Source organism: Haliotis asinina, chromosome 9 (assembly GCF_037392515.1).
Source record: "Haliotis asinina isolate JCU_RB_2024 chromosome 9, JCU_Hal_asi_v2, whole genome shotgun sequence".
NCBI lineage: Eukaryota > Metazoa > Mollusca > Gastropoda > Lepetellida > Haliotidae > Haliotis > Haliotis asinina.
In genome coordinates this window covers 25,529,635-25,557,152 of record NC_090288.1, presented here as the reverse complement: position 1 = coordinate 25,557,152, position 27,518 = coordinate 25,529,635, and the positions used below count along the sequence as shown (strand labels likewise).

At 39.4% G+C, this 27,518-nt stretch overlaps 1 protein-coding gene across 1 annotated transcript in view; it reads right to left on the bottom strand.

Moving 5' to 3' along the window:
- The window catches only part of LOC137295839 (calcium/calmodulin-dependent protein kinase type 1-like), a 72,522-nt gene that overhangs the window by 12,116 nt on the left and 32,888 nt on the right, over positions 1–27,518 (bottom strand). Inside the window, exon 2 of the mRNA XM_067827396.1 lies at positions 24,251–24,385. Within this exon, the coding sequence (XP_067683497.1) occupies positions 24,251–24,385 (135 nt within the window). The remainder of the gene's footprint in view (positions 1–24,250; positions 24,386–27,518) is intronic.

Genomic DNA, 27,518 nt, shown 5'->3' with positions numbered 1-27,518 from the left:
TATGTGTATGTCTATGTATGTATGTGTATGTGTATGTATGTATATGTGTATGTATGTATATGTGAGTGAGTTTAGTTTTACGCCGCACTTAGCAATATTCCAGCTATATGGCGGCGGTCTGTAAATAATCGAGTCTGGACCAGACAATCCAGTGATCAACAACATGAGCATCGATCTGCGCAATTGGGAACCGATGACAAGTGTCAACCAAGTCAGCGAGCCTGACCACCCGATCCCGTTAGTCACCTCTTACGACAAGCTGAGTCGCCTTTTATGGCAAGCATGGGTTGCTGAAGGCCTATCTACCCCGGGACCTTCACGGGTCGTATGTATATGTATGTGTGTATATATATGTATGTATCTGTGTGTATGTATGCGTATGTGTGTATGTGTATATATCTGTATATATGTGTACATATATATATATGTGTGTGTATATATATATATGTGTATGTGTGTGTATATGTATGTGTGTGTGTATGCGTATGTATATGTGTATGGATGTGTGTATATATGTATATTATCTGTGTATGGACGTATGTATATATATGTATGTGTATGGATGTACGTATATGTATGTTTATGTGTATGCATGATATATATATATATGTGTGTGTGTGTGTGTGTGTGTGTGTATTTGTATGTAAGTAGTCTCCGAAATAATAACACAACACTGATCTTCTCCTACATGTTACTTCTGTTAATTTACATGTGTGTATTTGTGTGTGTGTGTGTTTTTCTCTCTCTATATATATATATATATATGTGTGTGTGTATACATACATACATACATACATACATACATACATACATACACACACTACACCATCCTTACGCATATCTGAAAGTGATAAATAGTAATGTAGGGTTTTCCTTTTTTGCTTTCATTGCAAAATTTTGTGCACATATGAAGTGATTTCAAAATGTAAATAACTTGGAAATTATCCAGTACCACTCAGACAAATGAGATACCATTATTTGACTGCCTGAAATGAGTGAGTGATTGAGTTTAGTTTTACGTCGCACTTAGCAATATTCCAGCTATATGGCGACGGTCTGTAAATAATCGAGTCTGGACCAGACAATCCAGTGGTCAACAACATGAGCATCGATCTGCGCAATTGGGAACCGATGACATGTGTCAACCAAGTCAGCTAGTCTGACCACCCGATCCCGTTCGTCGCCTCTTACAACAAGCATAGTCACCTTTTATGGCAATCATGGGTTGCTGAAGGCCTATTCTACCCCGGGACCTTCACGGGTCCTGCCCGAAATGAAAACTGACTTGTCCCGGGCATCAGGCAATGGGAGTTTTGAACCCCTGAACACCTAAATTTCAGGCTAGAGCTGAGCAATATTGACCTGCCATTCCAGACCTGAGTTGGATTCATTTTTCACCGTATGTTCTCCTGTGTGTTGTACAGGGATAATGTGAATGGTATCTTTTGCAACCCAATGCTGGTTTGCCTGATCCAGCAACACTGATGTACAATCCACTGGCACTGCAGCTCCAGCACCTCTGATGGACTGACTGACAAGCACTTTTCAAACCCTTATCATACCTATCCCAAATCCTCCAGCACAGCCAATAACCCTCCTTCTGTGCACCCTGCATCACCATTTCCAGCACTTAGAACTGCCTGCTTTTCTCATATATCATACACAAATTGTCTCTGACAATTAATCCTCCATTTCTATAGGCAGTCAGTAACAAATCTGATAGACATAATGTATGATCCTGTGTAGACTGACAAGCCATAAATCCCCCAACTATTCAGCATCAATCAATACTACAGATGCTGCAAATAGTGAAGAAGCACTGAGCAATGGACTGACCTCTAATTCCAACATTTGAGATATAAAGACAGTGGGATGACATTTGGCTACAAAGTCCTTCACAGTGTCCATAGATCTCACGTGGCTCTGACAACTAAGTAGAGAAAGCATCATCATGATCATCAAGACAAGTGGCAGTACGACCATCACTTTCACTCTTCATTTTCTCTTGCTTGCAAATTTTATTGATTTCTTCTACATCCATCACATAAATATCTAGCATGACAGTTTTACACAGAAAATATGAGTAGTGCATCCTGGGGCTGATGCTTGGGTCAGGCTGATCACAAGGAGATATTTAACACCTTCAAAGTTAATCTGTGACTGGCTACTCCCAACACATACAAATGCTCCTGGAAACAGAACCGTGGTGGCCACTGACATTTTAAAATGTTACTGCTCTTGGGTTCTGAGGACAAAAGGTTCATCAAGATTTTCAAGCTGTTATATCCATAGCTGTTCTTTTTCTCCTGTTTTTTTTTCTAGCCTCAATGAACTTGAATCACAATGTTATTGATCTAACCATTTGAAATAAATGGAAGACATCATAAATTATTTTTTTCTTCCCAAAGAAACACTGTATGTTTGCAGCCATGAGTAAATCTCAAGATGCTCATTTGTTGTGGGGATTTGTACCAAGTTGATGGACAGAAGATTTCAGAATGGAGATTCTGTGTATACACACTGGTAATAGTTAGACAGCTGTTCCTCAATGAAACAGGTGAAACTGGTTGGTTAGTTGTAACATCAAAATAGAAAGAAGTAACCATGAGAGTGGACACTGCCCTCAGCAAGACTTTCCTGCATACAGACATCTTTGATGCCTGAGAAATCTAGGTTTGTACATGTATCTGTCTAAAGTATCAGCATGAAATATCTACCTTGTTAAACTGTAATTCCTCTACAAACTATCTGCACTTATATAATTAGGTATAACAGTCAACTCTCAGTTTCACGGACAGTGAGTCATCATATTTCATAGATATCTGGAACCCACTGCACACATTAACACCTTGCATTTGTAACAAGATGTATTCCAAGCTATCTCTAAGGACACACCATTGTATAAGTAAACATGTTTCATAATGTCACCTTGACATTAGAAGGGAATATTTGTCTCGGAGCTTTTTTAAACCAAATTTCAAACCATTTAGCTTGAGACTCTAATCAACATGTCACTTCTATATCACTGACCTGCTTCTTCATACCTCACCCAAATATTACTTCTATATCACTGATCTGAGTATGTGGAGCAGTCCACAGCTAGTAGCAACTGTCACTTCAATGGACAGTTATGTCTATATCTGCCTCCGTACACCTCTCTGTTCAGTTATGTATAGATATCTGTGCTTATACCTCAAACAACTGTCACCTCTATACCAGTAATCTAACTCCTCACTCCCTCTACTGTCTCCACTATCAACACTTACACCATAAACCCGTCAGCAGCTCATTCAATCACATGCCCTGCCAGGCTTCATGGATATAGCTACACTTTTCAATACAGTAATCAAGTGGATGATCATCAACACTTAACAATCAAAATAGGAATCCACTAGAGAGAACTGGTTGCTGTACCTAAGAAACAAGTTGTGCATATTGTTTTATTTCCAAAAGGGTTCGATGTACTAAATATTCCATGTGTACTCATACAATCACTTAACATTCACCTCCATACTGTGTGCTGTTGACATCATTTCAACCTGTTGAGAAGTAAGAAGTCAAGCGAGATCAAAGGTCTAGATTGTTGGGGATTTTTGAGACAGTACTCAGCAGCAGGTCAGTCAGCAGGAGCTCAGAAGTAACAAAACAATTGGTAATACAGAATTATTACACACGTGTCATGCAGATATTGTTCTCACTCAGGAAATACAACAATATGGAAAATTATTTCATAAAATCCTTGAATAAAATTATATGGACAATTCTGTGAACATGCATTACCAGCACAGACTGAAACCCATACACAAGCAGTTATGGAGACATTCAGGTATGGCAACACATATACCATGTTGAGAACAAAATCACTGCACCAACATTAATAAAATTGATCTAAAAAACAGGAACAACTTTTGTGTTGATCTGCAATGATAGCATATCCGACATTTATAAACTCGGATTTACTCAGGGAGTTGGGAGACTATGACTCACAGTGGTGTCATGGGCAGCACAGATGGCCACCTCGTATCTAATCACATAATACACACTCTGACATCCTTCTCAAACACAGTCATATTTGTTTTTCTAATGAGCAGGTGTGTAGTTACAGCAGGCATAACCTGAGGTCATCTGTCTTCTAAGTCATTTCGATTTCTGTGTGGAGCTTTCCTAATTAATCCTGTCAGTGGTACCACGTCTGAGGAGCTACCTTTAGTCACCAAGATGAAGTTAATAACACTGAAGTCAATATGGAACCCACAATAGATTTGTAGGATATGTATACACCTCTGTTCCCAGCGGATACACGTATTAAAGGGATCCTAATCAAGAGCTATTGCAAGGACTGGTTGACGTTTTTGTTATTGGTTTCTCCCTTGGGAATCCAGATGATATCCCATATTTTTTGGACTGGGTTGCAGTCTGTGTTACACCACCACCCACATGGGTAGTTGATAGTGTAAGGGTGTATCCTCACATTGATCAACAAAGGTGAATTGCAGTTTGGAATTGAGATCTTTGTGACCCTTCGTATTTCAGCTATTTTATACACTGTTTGCAAAAAATGTCCATCTATTTTTCTGTGGAAAACATTCTGAAGCTTAGTTTCAGTGACAAAAAATCATCATTACTGAAAGAAAGTTAATGTAATTTATTGATATATTGATAGCAGAATTAATACATTATTATTCCTTATGTGCACTGGAACTTCATAATATAATTTAGCCAGTCTGGTATTTTAAGTAAATTTGTGAAAATGACAATTTTCCATACAGTATGAAAATGCAATTTATGAAATGCCCACATATGACAATTTTACTAACACGTGCCTAAAACGAAAACTCTTGTGAAAACAATGACAAAGTGTTGTCTTTCTTGACCCCTAGGAGTCCATCAGTTAATTACATCACATGATTAAATATTGAGGTACAAAACACAATAATGGGATCCAAATCAATCTCAGTCATCATATCATCTGAAAATCTGAAAATGCTCACACTTGAACCATCTGGGATATTTCCTATTAATGGCATTTGATGGGCATTGAAACTGTGCTTAAAACCCATGTTACAACCCATGGCCTGAGACAACACACAAGATGTGTGAATGTCACCACATACAGAGTGACAATCTCTGCACAGTTATGTCACAAATTCGCCTAAAACCCAGAGTGAGTGTTTGGTTATCAGAACCCTCAGTTCTTTCTGTCAATGTAAAAACAATTTGCCAGTGGCTAATTTGCTTTCATTTCTTGACAGTCATTTGGATATTTGAGCTTTGCTTTTCTGATATTTCTGAATGTGAAAAAAGTGCTATCCTTGATACAATGCCAGGTGAACACATTGGTATTATCATGCACTACCAGAAATGGCACAACATGGCATTATCAAGGTCATCTGAACATTGTAATCATAGTACATTGTGTTCTCTGTATTTTTCATCAACTGTCCATAAATAGAGTGAGTGAGTGAGTAAAGTTTAATGGCGCACTCAGCAATATTCCAGCTATATGGCAGCGGTGTGTAAATGATCGAGTCTGGACCTGATCAACAGCAAGAGCATCAATCTGCATAACTGGAAACCGATGACATGCCAACCAAGTCTGCTAGTCTGACCACCTGATCCCATTAGTTGCCTCTTACGACAAGCATCATGAGTTACCTTTTATGGCAAACATGGAGGCCTATTCTACTCCTGGACTTCACGGGTCCAGTAAATAGAAATAAAACAGCCAGGCTCACTATTCTTTATTCATTTATCAGAGAAATATCTCTAAACATTAAGAGTCACCTTTGAAACAAGACAAAATTGCCACCACTGCTGTAGGAAGCAGTCCCTACACTGACTGTGCTCTGGTGATTAATTTCTACTAAACAAGTTCAAGTGCTATACAGCTATGTAAACCTTTCAAGTCCCAATGAAACAAAATATGAGCAGCACACCTTTTGAGTCTCTATAAAAAAACAATTTCAGATAAATGAGTTATGTCAAGTAGTTTTGAGGAGATGTGGATAAAGTACACCCCCTATTGTATGGGACAAACAGGATGAACAGAACCAAGTTCAAATAAATTCAAACATCTATAAAAGTGACAAAATTAAGAAACTGGATGAGCAAGGTATGAATGAGTGAGTGAGTTTAGTTTTACACAGCACTCAGCAATATTCCAGCTATATGGCGACAGTCTGTAAATAATCGAGTCTGGACCAGACAGTCCTGGGGCTGAGTGATCAACAAATTGAGCATCGATCTGTGCAATTGGGGACCAATGACATGTGTCAACCAAGTCAGCGAACCTAACCACCAAATCCCGTTAGTCGCCTCTTCTAACAAGCATAGTCACCTTTTATGGCAAGCCTGGGTTGCTGAAGGCCTAATCTATCCCGGGACCTTCACAGGTCGAACAAGGTATGAGTCTCAGTCACATAACACATGTAGAAGCTCAATCAGTTCTATTGAGCAGCTCTTGTGGACAAGTGGATAGACCTCATCCACTACCTATAACGCTATGTTCAGGGAGAAATTCAGCAAAATTTATGTAAGTTCAAATGCCAGTAAAATTGGAAAAATAAACAAAATTCAAAATCAAACTATGACATGCACATCTTTAGAGTCCCTGTAAAGCACATGTGTAATCTAAATGAATTCCATAAAGCAGTTTTGGGGAAAAGTGGATAATGGGGGTGTACACCTTGGTTCCCTATTATACTATCATCATAGAGAAATTTAGCAAAATGTACTTAAGTTCAAATGTCTCTAAACTTACAAAAAAAAAAAATAAAATACAAAAACAAAATGTGAGTTGCACACCATTTGAGTCCCAAGAAAGCCCATGTATAAGTTTGTTGAATTCCACAGTGCAATTTTTATTGAGAAGACTATAGAGTACATTCCTTGTTTCAGACGGACATGGAGGGTAACCCCATAAAAAGCCTATCAGCTAAAAATAATGAATCTCTACATCTCCAATGTTAAATTTCTAAATTTTAAATGGCAACTCTCTGAATGCCAAGATATGATACAAGAACTGTGCATGATATTCCAAAAATTCCACAACTTGAACAAGCTGGGATTTGTTGCCAGATGAAGACAATAAGAGACAAATACCATCTATTATCCTTCCACACAAGTGAAACTGATAACTCAGTATGCAGCATTAAATACAATGTTGATCTCAAACAGAGAGAATCTCACGATATCTATTCATAGATGAAATCCATCAATCACCAGCACATTGACTCTTCTAACTGAATTTTAATAGAAAACTGACAGAGATGATCACATAACAGAATCCGCATCAAGAGTGCCATGATCATTTTGGGCTTTCCGTAACTCAGAGAATGAATGACAAAACTGAAATACTATGAATCATGCAAAAGCATTAGAGACACAATTACTATCTAAGCGAGCTGCAATGAACTTGTTCTGCAAACAGAGAAGCTATGATGCCATCTGAATTAATTCTGAATAAACAGCAATAGAAATTGTTGACAGCTGATACCATCTCGTCTCAATCTTGCTGAGTGACACTAACACACTGGGGGAACCATTGACAGCATTACCCTATATATGGTCAAGCTATTAGAGCACCTGCATAATATCTCTGTGATTGATGGATTAATCAGACGGGGCTGGAAGCTTGTTTTACATTCTCAGATACCCATGAGATAAAACACAAATGATAATGAAAGAAAGGCTTTGTGTATTTCATGATTTTCAAGTGCTCTATCTTTACCTCATTTCTGCAGATTTGAACATTTCAGGTCATTTCTGGAGATTCTGGCATTCTATGTCATTTCTGGAGATCATATTCCATGTCATTCCTAGAGGTTCAAACATTCAAATAATTTTATCGAGATTATAGCATTCCATGCCATTTTTACAGGTTCCAGCATTCAAATCATTTTTTGAGATTTAGACATTGCATGACTTTTCTAGAGTTTCCAACATTCCATGTCATTTCTGAAGGTTTGAACATTCCATGTCCTTTCAGGCAATTCGAACATTCATATGATAGCTGTCCATTGTTCCTGTCTGTAAGAGTACTTTATACAAAATGTGACTCCATCAAATTGGATGTGTCAAACCCTGGTGCAATCAGACCACATTTGGGAAATCAGACAGTATCAAGGTTTATTCCCCTTGCAAAGTTTTACTGTATGGAAAACAACAGCCCACATCACGTTTTTCTTCAATATCAAACCGTCCTTGTTTCTAGTCTATCATCCAGACCCTGAAATGTGTAAAATACATAGCATAACAAAGCATACTTGTAACCATACTTGTGGCTACAAAAAACTTGTGTTTATAAACAACTTGTGCTTTCTCTGGATCCACTAATTTACGTATGTAAGAATCTATTCAGTTATAACAGCAATAATAATGGCCATTTGTACCACACCTTTTCCATACACTTATATAACCCTATATAACCCAAGCTACCTGTTAGGTGGTAAAAGGTACCCTTTTACTGCTGGGTGATCAGAGGAAATTTTGAACAAATTTACTTGCCTAAGGTGTTAGTAATTCCAATTCATTGTTCCAATCTGAAATGATTGAAGCTTTGTAGGATGCATATGATGAGGTTTAATGACACATAGAGTATGGTGGACAACACTGACTCTCTTGAACATACAGCGCATGGCCATATTATTACGTACAATTGTAATGGCGTCCACATTGTGTATAGCGATGTTTGTTTTCAATATACTGTAAGTCCAAAATGACACAGCGTATAGTCGCCATATTTTGTCACATGATCGACCACGATGTCACATGTCTTTCACGTGATTCTATTTTTAATCCACTTGTTGTCTGTTACATACTCTGGTTATTGCCAGCAACAATGGGAAAATCGGCTGATTTGTCGGAGTCATTTAATTGTACCAAAGTTTCAAAGCGGCGAAAAATGTTCTAACATTGCAAGATTCTTTGGAATGCCTTGAAGCAGTGTCTATTCAGTGGTAAAGCGGTTTATTCAACGTGGATCAGTTGAAAATACGCACCGAACAGGCCGTATGAGGAAACTGACTCCTCAGGACAATCGTCAACTTTTAAGGTTGGTCAGAGGCAATTGGATTTCACCTTTGGATGAAGTAACTGATAATTTTAACAACAATAGGGCTACATCTGTATCGACGAGGACAATAAAGAGGCGATTACAAGAAAATAAATTTCACTGGCGTGTTATTAGAAAGAAAATCAGAATTTGTGACTATAATGTCAGAAATCATTTAGCCTGGGGACAACGATATCCCACAGTGAACAATTACTGGAATCGAGTAATTGACAGACAGTTATTGCGAACTGTTGGCTCTACCTGAAGAACAGACTTCAGAGAGGCCGAAGAAACATCCAGTCGGCTGCTGACTTGGAACACGAATTACAGGACTTCTGGGAAAATATTCCCGTCATTTTCATCAGAAATCTTTATTCATCGATTCCAAGGCAGATGTGGAAAATAATAAGGAACAAGGGACACATCACAAAATATTGAGGTAAGACTGTTTATATTTAATGAGTTACGATACTTTGAACTTTCGCATAAGTTTGTAGTCAACAGTCGGTCCACCATGTTTGTACATAATAATATGGCCACATGCTGTATATCTATCAAACACAACTGCCATTGAGGCATCTGTAAAGAAACTTTTCTGACATTTCAACAAACTGCAAATGTCAATACTGCCTCGTGAAACCGCGAAATATTTATTCTAAAACATTGATATCATTCTTTCCTGAGCTTTTTCTAACTGGCTGCAGAGGAGTAAGCATTACTGCTGAAAATAGACACAAACACACAGTTTTCAATCAGATACAAAATGTCTCCTAAATATGGATTTCAAGTTCAGACAATCCTCAGTAGCCCATCCTTAGTAACATTTCTATCAGTAGATCAGAAATTTTGTTTTACAAATATTTCATATAATGTCTGTTCTCTTCTACTCCGTTTTCTTTTCCATGACAAGGACCCCATAGTATCTGAAGTCAGTGAAGATAGAGTAGGACAATGTTCTGTGTGGCAACATACTTCTCAAGCAGTGTTAAAAGACATGCTCATACCACAACAGTGCACTAAAAGGCCTGTCTGATCCTTCACTCAGGTCTAGTTATCAAACCTAAGAGGATAATTCTTAACACTGTTGGCACATATGAAGCACAAAAACACAGTAGGCTTGTGTGATTACCATCCTGCCTTACTGTGGGGTGAAACTGCTCAAGTGGAGCAGAAGGATTTATCATACAGATGAATGGCAGTAGATATGGTTGTCCAAACTGGGCCAGACTGTTGTCTAATCTGGGACAGGTGGTTGTTTATTCCAGGACAGATGGTCATATGTCCAGGGACAATTGGTTGTCCACTCAAGGGACCAATGGTTGTCCAAACTGGGACAGATTTTGTCTGACCTGGGACAGATGGTTGTTTATCCCAGGACAGATGGTCGCGCATTGTGACCAATTATTTCTGCAAATTCAATGTACAAAAACAAAGTCTTCTGATGACAAAGCATTCTCTTCAAATGGTAAAAACCTCTGGAAAAATCTACCACAAGACCTTCAATCATTGACTGACCTTGCACCATTCAAAAGCCAGTTAAATATTCATTTTCTACCATAACTTACTTCCGATGTGGACTCGCAGTGCCTTTGGGCAACTATATTGGATTCTGGCGCTGTATACAGAGGTATTGTATATCGTATGTATCCTCAGACAGATGGTTTTGTATTCAGAAACTGATGGTTGTTCATCCTAGAACAGATTGCTCCCTAACATTGGACAGATGGTTGTTTATCTCAGGACAGATGGTTGTTCACTCTGGGACAGATGGTTGTTTATCTCAGGACAGATGGTTGTTCACTCTGGGACAGATGTTTTTTCATCCCAGGACAGATGGTTGTTCATTCCAGGACAGATGGTTGTTCACTCTGGGACAGATGTTTTTTCATCCCAGGACAGATGGTTGTTCATCTCAGGACAGATGGTTGTTCATTCCAGGACAGATGGTTGTTCACTCTGGGACAGATGTTTTTTCATCCCAGGACAGATGGTTGTTCATTCCAGGACAGATGGTTGTTCACTCTGGGACAGATGTTTTTTCATCTCAGGACAGATGGTTGTTCATCTCAGGACAGATGGTTGTTCATTCCAGGACAGATGTTTTTTCATCCCAGGACAGATGGTTGTTTATCTCAGGACAGATGGTTGTTCACCCTGGGACAGATGATTTTCATCCCAGGACAGATGTTTTTTCATCCCAGGACAGATGGTTGTTCATCTCAGGACAGATGGTTGTTCATCTCAGGACAGATGATTTTCATCCCAGGACAGATGTTTTTTCATCCCAGGACAGATGGTTGTTCATCTCAGGACAGATGGTTGTTCATCTCAGGACAGATGGTTGTTCATCTCAGGACAGATGGTTGTTCATCTCAGGACAGATGGTTGTTCATCTCAGGACAGATGGTTGCTCATCCCAGGGCAAATGGTTGTTCACCCTGGGACAGATGGTTGTCGATGTGTTAAGAGCAGGTTTTCCGCCCCAGCATAGATGACTGTGTATTCAGGGACAGAAGGTTGTCTTTTCAGGGACAGATTGCTACCTAACGTGGGACTGATATTTGTTTATTCAGGGACAGATGGTTGTTTATCCCAGGACAGGTGGTAGTCCAAATTTGAACAAATGAATGTTTATACTGAGAGAGGGTGACCTAACATTAGCTGTTGCTGATGTTAGTCGGTCTACATGAATGTGCAGTGACCACTGATGCTGTCTCTCTCTTACAGTAACTTGTCAGCTGATTCATTTCAAGCTCCATGGCCTGTAGCATAAAACTGATTTGTAGTACTGGGCAACAGAAGTGGATTGTGGCACTGCAGGGCCTTGGGTGACTTTATTACCTAAACTCTGATAGCAACATGCTATCATCATGTGTCCATTACATTCCAACACGCTTCCTGGCTGTAGTGTCAGGCTGTCATAAGCAACGTCATCCACTTCATACCAACTTCCAGGAGATATGTCAACATTAACCATTTTACATACACAGATGAATATGTACACATCATTACTTATCCAAGTTCATATACATACCATGCTGGCACTATCATACATATCTAGATTGAAACTGACATTTCGTAAGTGAACTGGAGACTGGTCTAATTAAGCCTGAGGGCACCTGCAGGTTAAGGAGTCCAGCAAGAATCTGTTAACAGCTACAAACTGCAACATTTCTGATGCTGCACTAAGCAATATTCAGTCATCCATTTTGTCCCTGTAATAGATTCTTTCCAAGCACATGGTTTATGACCAAGTGGTAGGTTGTGTTCACATGGAGTCTTCTCGTCTCAGTAAAGGGTTTTAGCTAGCACTGGGTTCATGTTCAAGTTAAATACTTGAGTCCAAGCAAAGGATTGTGTCTGAATTCATTGTTTTGTCTCAGTACAGGATGTGTCCAAATACAGACTTTGGATTTATAAAAAAACCTTAACCATTTGCCAACTGCTTAGAAATAGTTTCATTTACTAGAATAAAAATTTGATAAAACTTCACAAATTTTTCAAGGCAAGCCTATTAAAGACAAAAGGAGCTATTTGCTATGCTTTCATAATGTGATTTCCAAAATTATAACAGTTTAAGTTGTGATAACAATGGACATCTCTTAAAAGCAATTCCGAATTTGTTTTGCAATTATGTGACGCATCCTGACCCACAATATGACACACACAATTCCTTCAAACAAACTTTCTTAGTACGGCAGCTGAGGCTGAAAGTCATTGTTCCGACAAAACCTGATTTCACAAAACACTTCAGAGAAACCTATGAAAAGGTTGCCATGGTAATAGATTCAACATGTCACTCAAAGCAAGTTCTCAAACCAAATTTGTTTCAGTGCTATACTCAAGAGGGAGTTCTTCAGCTGTAACACAATTTTTGAGAAATATGTGTATCCGTGATCCTGATGTGACAACTCATTGAAGACTGGAGACTCAAAGATCTGGACAGCAGCTATTCCCGACCGTCTGCCACTGACTCCAGCTGACCAGCAGTCAGGAAATGCCAATGTCTGATGCCTGGATTAACCAGTGATGTCCATTTGCTGATCCTCCCCTCAGGGACAAGTGGAATTAACCCTCTCAGAGTGATCCCAGCAAGTCCACATCATAATTAACACATTTCTTTCAATCTTATGGAAATCAATACAAGAGACAATATGAGTAGTAAGAATATTTTGTACATTCAGCAATAATACATAAATATCAAAGCTAGGACTAACAAGTATAATCTTCATACACACTGGTCCAACTGAACTGAGAAAACCATGTGTTTGGTATGATTAGCAGACAGTGGGCAGTTGATATGGTCACCGGCAGTTTATACATTTCAAAACCTTCTTTTCAAAATGGTTAATTGATGTAGTATTTCAAACTACATATACTCCAGTCTGATGCCAATGCAGGTATTTTGCACATCAAAGTCCAGAATTCACTTAACAACATGAGCAATGAAGGATTAAGCCTGAGGATTCCATCCTTGGTCTGAATGTACAAGGCCCCTGGGTACAGTTAAGCATTCTTATGTGTAACATACATCTTGTGATGTTTCCAGATTACACGATGTTTCAGCTGATGTTGCCAGCAGCCTAAGAGAGTACAATGGCAGCAATGGCAGCAGCGGCGGCAACAGCAGCGGCAGCAGGTCCCGTGTTTACTGTGCACAGTGATGTATTGATTGGTGGGGCACACGTTACTGCCCTGCTTCTGTGCCACATCATCAAAACACTCAGCACTGTCTGCGGGAACAACCTACTTTACGTTCCAGGAAAGTATGGCTAATCTTATATAGTATAAGGACAAATTTCACTACTCCTCCAGAACCTTATTGCTGCCTCATTATGTCCACTGTACACAATGCACACCTAGTGTTTTTATCAATATGTTCCATAGTCATCATTCATGCCAATGTCTCATTGCTTGTCAGTCTCAAGGAAATATGATGAAAGGTTACCACTATTCAAAGTAACTGTACATTGAACAAGGAATTTTTAAGAGCTGGTTTTCTATAGCTTCTAACTGTACCATTTTATTTCTGCTAAAAACACTGAGTAGAATGGCTACATTTCAACATGTGATGCCAGCAAGCACCAAACCGCTGTTACCTATACATTAAACACTCCATGTAAGTAACCATCTTCTAGATGCTAGAAGTAATACTTTCTGAAGTACTTATTGAAATGAAGTTTCTTGCTAAAATATCTTGCGTATTGATTGAGCATTCTGCAAGTAAGTTTAAAGGCACATTTTGGGTCAGATGAACAGTGGCCCCACATCAAGAACCTGAGGCGCTGTATCATCAAATTTTGACATACTTCATTAACCAGTGCACAATTTTTTTAGGTTTCCACAGGGACTAAATGTGTAAATCTAAGTTGTCTGACCAATTCCCATCTTGAGATCAGTCCATTGCCGATTCTATATGTATCTGTTGGGATGGGGGTGGGGGTAGGGTAGGAGGAGGGAAATCAAAGTTCAAACGATTCACTAAATTTCCCCAAAAGCTGGGGGAAAAAGTGGTTTCAACAGTTGTGCTGCGATCGTAACACATGCTCAGTGAATAGTTTTGCGGAGCTTGAAATTATGCATGCGCTGAGTATGAAGTCGTGAGCAGTAATCTAATCTTGGTTGTGCACACTAACAAGTAAATAAACTACTCGTTACTTGTTGATTGTGGCAAACAGCCTCTGTTACAGAGAAAGCTCAATGTCTGGTTTATTGACACCCATATGTCTGCCTGCCTGTCTGCTAAAGACAGTATGCATTACACAGCTTCAATCATTGACCACATGCAATTTGAACTTAACACTTATCAGGCTAAACGCTAGAAACAAAATAAATTGATTTATGACTCGTGCACCTGAGTCCTGTCTCTGCCACATTATGTAATTAGGCAGGTGTGATACTTGTACACATGATGATTTTATGTCTGTGGGTTGCAAACATACTACATCCATATTTCTTAGATGACTGGATCTGACAGAAACTGGTGCAAACTCATGTTAGTTTCAAATCCTGCTTTGTACTTGAACGAAGGACAGGTTCCAGCCACACAGTATAGCTCAACATCTCTACTGAGGTGACTTTTTATTGGATCGAATGCAAATTCGGAGAATATGTATTTACAAAACCTAACATCTCTATGTGCATTGTTTATGGATAACAACTTCTTCTCATGTATACGATCTTGTTTGATAACTGTATATGACCCCACACTGAAACGACACATCAAGTACAATAAAGAATCTTACTTTCTTATGACATGCCATCAAAGAGATCAAATGCCCATCAAACAGATCATGTTTCTGTACACACAATGAGCCCTCAGCGTATCAGCTAATGATCCAGCCAATCACATTCCGTCGTTACACTTGAGTGCACGCCCACCCGCTATGACTGGGTTCGGTCTGCTGAAGGCTTCATTTTGAGGGAAGTAAGCCCAAGTACAAAATATTGCACTTTTGAATCACATTTGTACGTTTATTATTTTGTTTATTTGTTTCTTACAAGCAGCAGTGTATATTATATGTCATGAGTAAGTGATAATTGTGTTTTAATTATGTTTGACTTTTGGGTTGCATGTTACCTTTAAGGTTGACGGGTAGTATGCAGAAAAATAAAACATGAACATAGCTGCATTTGTGTCATTTTCTAGATAAGGCTGACTACTTTTTAAATGCTCTTCATACATTGTGCAATAAAGTTTCAACAATAATCTATTGTACCTTAGACAGACTCATATTGAAAGTGCAGAAAAGTGCTCCTTCCAAAATCATCTGCCATAAAGAGTATTGCAGCATTTTATTTCATATTTTTCTTACTCATATGTGGCAATGTATGAAAAAAGGCCTGTCCAACCACCTGAGACGGGCTAGATTTCTGACAGACAATCAGAATTTACAGCGAGCCAGTTCGATGGTCTGGTAAAAACTTTGGATAACATGTTCCATGCAGCTCAGTAATATTGTCTATCTGGTAACATTTTAATGTTAGCAGCCCCGATGTCTGGCTGGGTTTTTGACTTATTTCATATCTGTATATGGGGAGTTAACTCCAGCCTCTTTCCTCATCGTGCATCACAAGACACAAGAAGTGTATGCAATGATGATTGTACCCTGGACACTCTCTACTAGTTGGGGTTCTGGCTGCTGAGAGATGATACCATTGTTGTTTTTACTGCTGTCATCACCAATCTTGTACCATATTATACTTGCATTGTCACAATTTTGTACTGTCATCCTGATATTCTTGTGAAAATGCAATGATTAACTGTGATATAATCTGAAAAAACTGTGCAAATGTAAACATAAAAATGTCAGGGTTTTCACTTGCAAAAAAGAAGAAACAGTTCTCACAATGTGTAAAGGCTTTTACATAATGCTGGGTTTACCAAACAACTCCTTTAGACAGCTGACAGTAATACGGAGATCTGTTGAAATATTGGAATTCTGAAAGTATCATGTAAGATGTATTAAAGCTATAATGCAGCAGAGATAGGGTTTTCAAAGAAATTATATAGTTTACACTTTTGTAGTCCTTTCTTGTAGTCCTCTCTATAAAACATGTAAATATAAATGCATGATTCCATCAAGCACTGTCAATAACAATGACACGAGTGAGCCATGAAGAATTCCTGAGACAGTTCTTTCCCTGCAGACAGCAAGCACTGCGGCTGTCGGTGAGTCATTATGTACAAGGTGTCTGAAGCTCCATATCAGTCAAAATACCAACTTCTCCTGCCAGTGGCCCTTCGCTTACAGGCTTGAAATAATTCAATAACATCTCAACTGAGAGTAATATAAGGAATGGCATTCAGAACAGTACTTTTCATCTTGTCAACATCTCAGAAAAATTCTTGTAATCGATGGAAGAATCCCAAACCTTGTGCACTGCAGCTACCTTCAGCCAGCACCAGGCTGAGTGGGACGGGTTGTTTATACAATGAAATAATTTAGTCTGTGATCCACAGAAAATACAGAGGCGAGTGGGTGTGATATGACGTGGCTTGTTAATCGTATGACATAAAGTTGTAAGTACTCATAATGCTTAACACTCACCCCACTCCTGTTGCTAGCAGTCTCTTGTAGGAACAATTAATGTGTGGTTTGGTTAGAAACATGCCCTACAGACAAATTAGTAAAACAGTTCCATAAGAGTCTGGTTGTATGATATATGTTGTGTGACTGCCTGCAGTTGGTCATCAGAAGAAACATATAGCTAAATTAGTTAGTTGTCGCAGTTCAAGCAGAAACTTAAACTTCATGAGTGAACATGGAAATACAAAATAGATCCGTAAGTACACCTGTCCTTATTACAGTAAGCTGCTTGCAAGACAATTCCAGTGAGTGAGTGAGTGAGCGAGTGAAATGTCATATGAAACTCTCATGGGCTAGATGAATATTCATGTAAATGCAACTCATCATTCTTTCTGGAAGAAGGTGTGTAAGAGTATAGGTGTCATTATATGTTCAATGATTATAGAAGGACAGGTTTCACTGGATGGAGTTTGGTATAACCAGAATAAATGAGGTTGTTTTAGTATATATCTCAGTGTCCTCCATACATTTCAAGAAAATGTCCCTAGAACACATGCTCATAATTACAAGGAACCTCGACAGTTTCACCGAGTTGTTTCAAGCCATTAAACTGATTCATAACTAATCATGACTAGTGTCAAACCATATTCAATGATCACTAATACATTCATTACCAATGACCCTTCTTCAAATGAATACAAAATATTGTAGGACAAATGATCTCCACTGACTGATTATAAGTATTTCATCTTTAACAGGTTAGATGCAGTCATCGCAACATCAGCATTATGACATCAGCCAGCCAAAGTTAACCATATGCACAATGATGAAGACAGGCACAACCCTGCAGAAACTACAGTAGCCCTGGCCAGATCCTGCACAGGACAAAGAGAGAGCTTATAGTATTGGCAAGATCTAGGAGCTGCTGATGGGGCAGCTCATCCACGAAGGCCTAATTACACCAGCTCTCCTCACTATCTTACAATCTGAACAAGTTTCAATACCAAGGTGGCAAAAGAGGCTCAGGGCTGTAGCCAATTTGTGAGAATGAAAGCTTAGAATTAATGAAAAATCAATGAAAACTTGTACAAAAGACAACAGTGGATTGCCTAGCTGGAAGCAAATGACCAGAAGGAACATACACAGCAATTTCGTTATAACAGAGCCTGTTGTTAAGTCAGCCCAGCACTCCTGACCAGCACAGTTATAATGATTCCACACAAACAAAGAGAGATACACATCCATCATATCTCCATGCACCAGCTTCTGGGGTTAGTTTAAACAATTGAACCAACAGTGGAATATCAGAGGTCAAAACAAAATATTAGTCAAAAGAAGAATATCTCTGCTGAAGCATGATTAAAGAAAAACTTTCATAGGTGGGAAATTAGACAAATTAGTCTCATTGCATTGACTTGACAGGTCTGCAACTACCATAATAATTTCCTAAAGGCCAGTTCAGACTTCTTCCTTCAAGACGTGCATAAAGAACATCACTTTATAAAAATCTCTCTGTAGGTTCTTCCTTTTTCAAAAACTCACATGCATCGTAGATAGTCTAAGATATGTCTTTCTAAATTCTAGGTTTTCATTCAAATCAATATAGAATCCTTGTGAGATTATCTGTTTCTTTCATCGTACATAATGCCCTCTTGTACGGTGAATGATTCAATTTGAGTTGCAACAACTCTACTGGACAGCTGTGATGTGGTTACAGAGTTGGTGAGCACTGTCGTACCCATGTTTGATCACATGGAATCACTGTATGATCAAAGACGAAATGCCATTGATCCCTGAAAGCCAAGTCAGAGGAGACCCGCCTTGGGCTCACCAGAAAGGATTGGGAAAATTATACACATCAAGCAAACAGAAGCCTCTCTCCTGTCACATCTTTATCAATTTTAATCAGATTCTGAAATGATGACTTCTGATGTTTGATGCTCATGAAGTTTGAATGTGAAATCTGAAATGTCTTTGTCCTAATTCGTAATGTCAACAGACCTTTTTTTAAGCCTGACTTTTAATACTACCAACAGGTAAAAAACAAGCAGACATTCTTCTTACAGTAGTGAGAATCAGGTGTAGTGACATTGGTTTACATTAAACCACTTCCTGGAAGCTTGGTGAGCTTGTGTGAATCTGTGAATTGTTACAATGGTTCAAAATAAATCATTTCCAGGAAGGTTGGTGACTTTGTGTGTGTTGGTGAATTGTGAAGTAGGTTTACAATAAATCACTTCCAGAAAGGTCTGTGACTTGCATGTATCGGAGAATTGTCACATTGGTTTACATTCCATCATTTCCTGAAAGGTTCAACACATGACTGCAGGCATGCGCGCACGTGCGTGCGTGCGTGTGTGCGTGCGTGTGTGCGCGTGTGCGTGCGTATTGTGACAGCAGTTTAAATAACACCACCTGAAGGAAGGTTGGTGAGCTTATGAGTTTATGAGTGTGTCAGTGAATTGTGACAGTGCATTTTCAGGAAACAAGGTAATATAAATCCATTAAGTGCTTCAAGGAAGACAGGTTCATCAGACTTCCCACGTTGTGGAAGGTGTTGTGGCTAGGTGGTTAGATTTCTGCCTTTGTGTAATGGTGATTAGGTGATTAACTCTGACACACTGTACCTAAATGAAGCTACTCCTGAAATTGAGATGCCATGTTTGTTTACCTGGACAGTTAAAATAGTAAAGTTTTTTACACATGATACCCACCTGAAAAATGGTCAAATTTCGACCAAACTCCATTCAAAAGAGAGCCCAAGGCAAACCAGCCTACTAAGGCACAAAAAACAAAACTGGCCATAGGAGTGTTGTAATGTTGCTTGTTTTCAGAATATATTTATACAAAGTTTCCAAAACTTGTAAACTTTCTTACATTCTGTTTCATTATCCAGACTACTTTCATAATAAGCATTATATCACTTACTTGTGGAGAACCCTGATAGCTAATGTCAGCAAGGGCAGCATCACAAAATCCTTGCTGATATTTTTTCAATCAGTATGAAGATGTTTCATAACACCTTTTGGAATCATGTATGCCAACAAAGAATACTTATCACAGTTTTGTTTTATCCACTCATATGACTCCAATCACAAGCAGGAATATTTTCCCCTTTCCATGGAGACTGATAAAACCCTTTTCAATTACTGAATCAATGTTTATTTGGCTGATGATACAATTCATCACACTGTCTCATGTCCAGTGACATGAGTTCAAAAATAGATAATATCATCTGCTACACATAATGAACTTCAGAAGACCTTCTTGTTAAAACAGTAAATTCTTGAACTTGTTCAAGTGTACCTTTCAGAAATCACAACATAATCTTAATCATGGCATTACATTTCAACTGTGCATTAGAACTGTAATTCAAGGAATATCAAAAGCTAGATGATGCACATTAGAAATTTTGTGTACAACACAATACCTACTTAGCCAGCAACTGCCTAATTATCTGGACTGCATTGACATAACTCAAAAACCATTTTTTCACATTGTCATTGGTTGGGCTTGAAGTGATAGTTGCTTGATTTTATGTACTCATGTTTCTAGTGAAGTCAAGGATGCTCTTAACATTATTCACCCATTGTAACTGCAGGACTTTCTCATAGTAACATAGTAATATGGATAATCCATGAATCCTGCTATTTCTGCTCTCTGCAGTCTCCACACATTGGATGAACTCATTTATGTCAAAGTGAGAGGATGATCTACATCAAAGGTATTTCTTAGACAGTTATATGTTATATGTTCTGTTAGTACAAGAACAAATGGTGAAAATCCTCTTAGGACTTCTTTTCAACTGAATACATCTCTGAAAATGTACTTGAAAGGTATGTGAAGTTACTAGAACTGACCATGACTCTGAAACATAACAGTGCATTGTTCATATGTGATTTTTACATTGTGGAAGAAAATGCAAATCAGTGTCTGACGAACTTATGCTATAGAAAACTGACAGAGGAAGAGCACATCTACGCCACTTTATATATGTCACAGTTTAAAGGTAGCTATTATGAACATCAATGTGATACTAATACCAGTTTGGGTAATTTGAAAATCAAGCAATAGGAAGACCAGAGAAATCTGGAGATTGCAAACCACTGTTATGATGAATCTACCAAACTCATTATAAAGTACTATTTGGTTTTGCAAGCCTTTTTTGGTGGGATCTTATCAACTAGTACTTCAACAGTTACTAGGAAGGGATGTTTAGAGGAACAAAGGTGTCTCAAAATCTGGAACAGAGTCTGTCCAAAAACCATTATAAATCATTGTCCTTCTTATTTGAGTAAAGCTCTCTCATTATTTTATCAATGTTACATCTTCTGTGTAAAGCAGGATAATGGCTTGTGACCCTAAGAAATTGCTTGACATTTGTGTGCTTCCTGACAAGCGAGGGGCTGTGGAGGAGATAATCCTGGTGTTAGTGTGCAGGTCTGGCTCCTGCTACCACATGACTGACAACAGTTCACATGTACCAGCACTTGCAACAGGGCCAACGGCTCAAGCAGTTCACTTGTGCTGGCACTTACACAACATGGCTGAAAACTGGGACAGTTCACATGTAACAGCATTTGCAACATGGCCAACGGCTCAAGCAGTTCACATGTACTGACACTAGCAACATGGCTGAAAGCTGTGGCAGTTCACATATACAGACACTAGCAACATTGCCGACAACTGAACTAGTTCACATGTAAAGACTCTAGCAACATTATCAACAACTGAGGCAGTTCACATGAACTGACACTAGCAACATGGCCGACAACTGAACTAGTTCACATGTACTGAAACTAGCAACATTATCGACAACTGAGGCAGTTCACATGAACTGACACTGGCAACATGGCCGACAGCTGAAGTATTTCACATTTACTGACACTAGCAACATTATCGACAACTGAGGCAGTTCACATGAACTGACACTAGCAACATGGCTGACAACTGAAGTAGTTCACATGTACTGACACTAGCAACATTATCGACAACTGAGGCAGTTCACATGAACTGACACTAGCAACATGGCTGACAACTGAAGTAGTTCACATGTACTGACACTAGCAACAAAACATCCATTTTACTATTACTTCAATGATTATGTGGTGAGTATTCATCATTTCTTCATTGTCAAAACACCTCGATGAATACAGTTTCATTTGTGTTGATGTACACTGACACATGGTGAACAAAACAAAAGTAGTTTGACATGGAATGTATAATTCCATACATAAGCATATACTGTCATGTCATTTATCATTCAGATATATGGCAATATGTGGTTTGCTAAGTTACCATAATATTCACAGTTCAATAAAAGAAAACTGAGAGACCAACTTTGATCCATGTATGAATAAAGCATAATGGTGAATTTTGTTGTTTTCTGACACATAATAACAAAATCTGACATTACTGACTTAATTTCAGGCATAACTCAAAATAAGTCAGTGCTTTTTAATAATATCTCAGGGCCAAGTGGACACCACTCAGTTGTGGGGTACAAAATTATACAGGTGACACATACTGCTTAACTGTTAACTATAACATGCCATTAGTGGTCCATCTATCTTTTGCAAGCTCCTGAGGCAAGTCAGTTTTTATCATAAATGTCTCAGTTTAAGCATAGATCAAATATGCATCGAGCTGAAAGATTCCCCTGTCACCTTCAGAACCCCTCACGCAAGGAAAGCTCCATTTCACACAATAGAATATTTACAGAGTTTGATCATGTGAACACCTAATTTCATACCATGTGGTGAACATCCATATTTTACTCTGAAAGTTGGTAATTATGACAAAGAAAAATTTGATACTATTTCTTCCTACATTTGCTTTACACAGAACTTTATACAGCTCAAGCAGTTCACATGTTAAGACACTAGCAACATGGCCGAGAGCTGAAGCAGTTCACTTGAACGGACACTAGCAACATGGCCGACAGCTGTGGCAGTTAACATGAACTGACACTAGCAACAATGTTGATAACTGAGGCAACTCACATTTACTGACACTAGCAACATTGGACTGCATCTGAATGTGACATTTTGTACTTTTATGAGATACCAATCCATTATAACTATTCAGGGTTGACCTGCCTAAGGGGAGAGATGAGATGACAGTGATGGTGTCAGATTCTCCTACAACATAAGGTAACCATATCGTGGCCATTAACTGGTACCAAACTTAACAGAACCAACACAACCACACAGCCTGCTTTTCACACAAGAAGCCTTCTCATATAGGTATCACAATACAAGCTTCTACCATATCTGCCTACATATATCCATCAGCCATCAAGAGCCTGAAATGTTAATGAAGGTAGACACAAATAGTCTCTTTGTACATTCTTCTAAGACTTGTCCTCAAATCTGATCTGAGATGAAAGCTGAGGGTTTCCTTGGTGTTGGGTCTGAGTTAAGTGTTTGCTGAGCTACAGAGAAGAGTTGATATCATGCACTCTGATGTATGTTGGATCCTCTAAACCCTCAAATGTCCTCAACAAGGACAAGACAAGGTGTGAGACTTTCAGTCAGGTTAACCTGGGAACTGCAATAATGTGTTAAATGAGTCATGCTGGAGATGGCTGTGAATTTTTGCAGCCATTGATCTGAAGCAGCAGCTCAAAGACATACTTTGTCCTATTCATACCACTACAGTGACACTGGCAGGTGTACAAACAAGAAAAGTCCTTCAAACATGCAAGTTCTTTCCCTTTCACTTCATCTGAATGGGTGGTTTCAACTGTGCACAAGTATATACACTTCATACAAACATATAGTCGGAAGAAGATTGAAATCAATAACTGACCATGTCTGTGATAGCCACAGATCACTTGATAAGAAAGGACCAAGCTCATCTTTTGTCATACAGACTAAATCTAGGACTGCACTTCCTAATACTGCAGTGTATGTAGTTTCAAGCAGTGTATGGTCTTATAACTTTCAATCAATATGATTATCTGAACACGTCAATGTATCATTAACACAAGAACAAACAGAAATGTCTCAACTTATGCATGAAATATGCCATTATTGAGAAATGAATCAATAGACACTAAAATTTCACATTCAAGGTATACAGTTGTAACAGAGACCATTGTTACATAACAATGGTACAGAGCGCTGACAAAAGTAGACTTATTAACATAAGTCATGTTGCTACTTACCTCCTCAATACTGAGATCTCATTCTCCAGGGCTTCTTCCTTGCCAAGTAAACCTTTTCTGTCAATACACTTCACTGCCATGTACTTCCCCCTGTTAAATTTGTCCTCTCCTAACACAACCTCTGAGAATGCTCCTCTGAAACACAAGGGAAACATCATGATTATTAAAAAATATATTCATGGGTCATAACTTGATGAAGTGGATTCTGAATACCCAGATGAGCAAAGCAGGACACTTTGTGCAGTTTGTGTTGAAGATGGTGGTGTGTACAATGTTAGTCATTGAAGGGACATCTTGAGAAGAGCAATTCTGGCATCGAAACATAGTTACTGATATAATGAAGAGGTTTCAAGTATTGGTTTGTTAACTAGTTGTTTAACAGCACACAGCTTTTCAGCAAACTAAGCTGATGTCGACCTGTGAATATTAAACTGTGGACCTGGTAAGCAGGTGGTTGATAAAAACCACAATGATGTAAGACATGATCAATCATCACCCAGTCCATTCAGTCCGCTCTCACAATCAGTGTAAGGTTGCTAGGAACCTGCTAAAACCCCGGTCCTCAACAGACTCTGCAGTAAGATAAGGCTACCACCTGTCATGCAGCTGAACATGCAGGAAGAATGTCAAGGCAAACTGACATCAATAACATGCTTATTCCAGTATCTGACATGATTCAATACCCACTGTACCCATACACACGACTCAGGTGTCATGTGAGTATCAACTAATGATTCCATGCCCAATGTATACACAATGTATACACAATGTATACCCAATACCCAAACCAACATTTTCACAAACCCATTCCAGAATTAACATTCACACATCAAGAACAGTCCATAATTAACACACACACATCAAGAACATTCAAGCTAACTTCTCTAATGCTATAATGTGCTATTAACTAAATGACTAGATTCCTGCTACAGGGTGCATGCACAAAATACCAAGGCTGAGCTCTGACAGCTAGTTTTAATGTTTTGACCGAGATTAGATTACATTGATTACCTCAAGTCAATATCCACAACAGCATGACAAAGGTCTGACTTAGAAACATAATGGATACAGTACAAAAGGTCCCTCACGTAGATGAACTACAGATGCTGTGCCCAATGAAGAGGGACTAGATGATGAATCCCATGTAAGGGGACTAGACGATGAGGCTCAGCATCTAGTTCCCCTACATGGGGTTCGACATCTAGTTTCCCTATATCAGGCTCAGCTTCTAGTGCCTCAATATGAGGCTCAGCATCCAGTCCATCATGAGGCCTCATGTAGGGGTACTAGATGCTGAGGCTCAAGTAGATGGACTAGATGAAGAGCCTCATAGAGGGAAACTAGACACTGAGCCTCAAGTAGGATGATCAGATGCTGAACCTCATGTAGAGGGACTAGATGCTGAGTCTCACATTTAAACTAGAAGGTGAGTCTCAAGTAGGAGGATCAGATGCTGAGGCTCAAGTAGATGGACTAGATACTGAGTCTCATATTGGGGGACTAGAAGCTGAGTCTCAAGCAGGGGGACCTGATGCTGAGCCTCATGTAAGGGGACAAGATGCTGAGCCTCAAATAGGGGACAAGATGCTGAGCCTCAAGTAGGGGGACTGGATACTGAGCTTCAAGTAGGGGACCTGATACTGAGCCTCATGTAGAGGGACTAGATGCTGAGTCTCAAGTAGGGGGACTGGATACTGAGTCTCAAGTAGGGGGACTGGATACTGAGCCTCAAGTAGAGGGACTAGATGCTGAGTCTCAAGTAGGGGGACTGGATACTGAGCCTCAAGTAGGGGACCTGATACTGAGCCTCATGTAGAGGGACTAGATGCTGAGTCTCAAGTAGGGGGACTGGATACTGAGTCTCAAGTAGGGGGACTGGATACTGAGCCTCAAGTAGAGGGACTAGATGCTGAGTCTCAAGTAGGGGGACTGGATACTGAGCCTCAAGTAGGGGACCTGATACTGAGCCTCATGTAGAGGGACTAGATGCTGAGTCTCATATTTAAACTAGAAGCTGAGTCTCAAGTAGGAGGATCAGATGCTGAGGCTCAAGTAGATGGACTAGACACTGAGTCTCATATCGGGGGACTTGATGCTGAGCCTCAAATAGGGGACAAGATGCTGAGCCTCAAGTAGGGGGACTGGATACTGAGCCTCAAGTTGGGAGACTACATAATGATCCTCATGTAGAGGGACTAGATGCTGAGGCTCAAGTCGATGGACTAGACGCAGGGCCTCATATTTTAACTAAAAGCTGAGCCTCAAGTAGGGGGATTAGATGTGGAGGCTAAATAGATAGACTACATACTGAGCCTCATATTGGGGGACTAGAAGCTGAGCCTCAAATAGGGGGACCTAAATCTGAGTCTCACTGACTGGATGCAGGGCCTCAAGTAGGGAGACTAGATGCTGAGGCTCAAGTAGATGGACTAGATGCTGAACCTCATATTGAGGGACTAGAAGCTAAGCCCCAGATACTGGAACCAGATGTTGAACCCTTTGCAGCACTGTCAGCCTCATGTTGATGCTGTTCTCTGACAGCCTCATTGCAACTCCACAATATTATACACTGACTACTTCAGAGCACACTAATTAACACTGTTCCCGGAAAGGTCAGAATGCCATTGCTTTCTTCTTTTCATTTCATACTCAATTTTTTCCCTTTCATTGCCATTTTCAAAGTGTAACACCTTCGCTCTGTGAAAATCTTTTCTTCCATAAGAAATCTTTCCTTGAGCATGAAAACTTGTAAATTACGCCCTACTAATTCAGTTGCCCAGCTCAAGGATTACTTGAAGTCTTCATTACACCTGTTACTCATGTTACACAGAACCACAACAACCTGCTTGAACAAATTCTAAACTTTACCCATGGGTAAATCTACCACTCAACCCTTTCATGCTGAACATTCACCTATGACATAACATAATGTTAAATTAGAAACATCACAAGCAAGTCTGGGGGGAAGTCACCTCTTGAGCAGTATTCATCTCATCCCTTGTCACTGTACACAATTGGAGTCATTAGTCTGGGCCATGGCCAGTAAGTAACCCATGTGAGGTGCAAAACCTTTCACCCAGTCTCACCACGTTTTGGAGCAGGGGTAGCCAGATTGTCAGTGGTCAATCAGCTGGGATTGGTGTAGACAACCCCGGCGGCCATGGCCGATAATGACCAGCACACACAGCACTCATAGGCACACCATCTCTGCGACTGGATTTTCATGACATTCTATGTACAGACTGAAATGCTTGCAGTCAGAATGTGC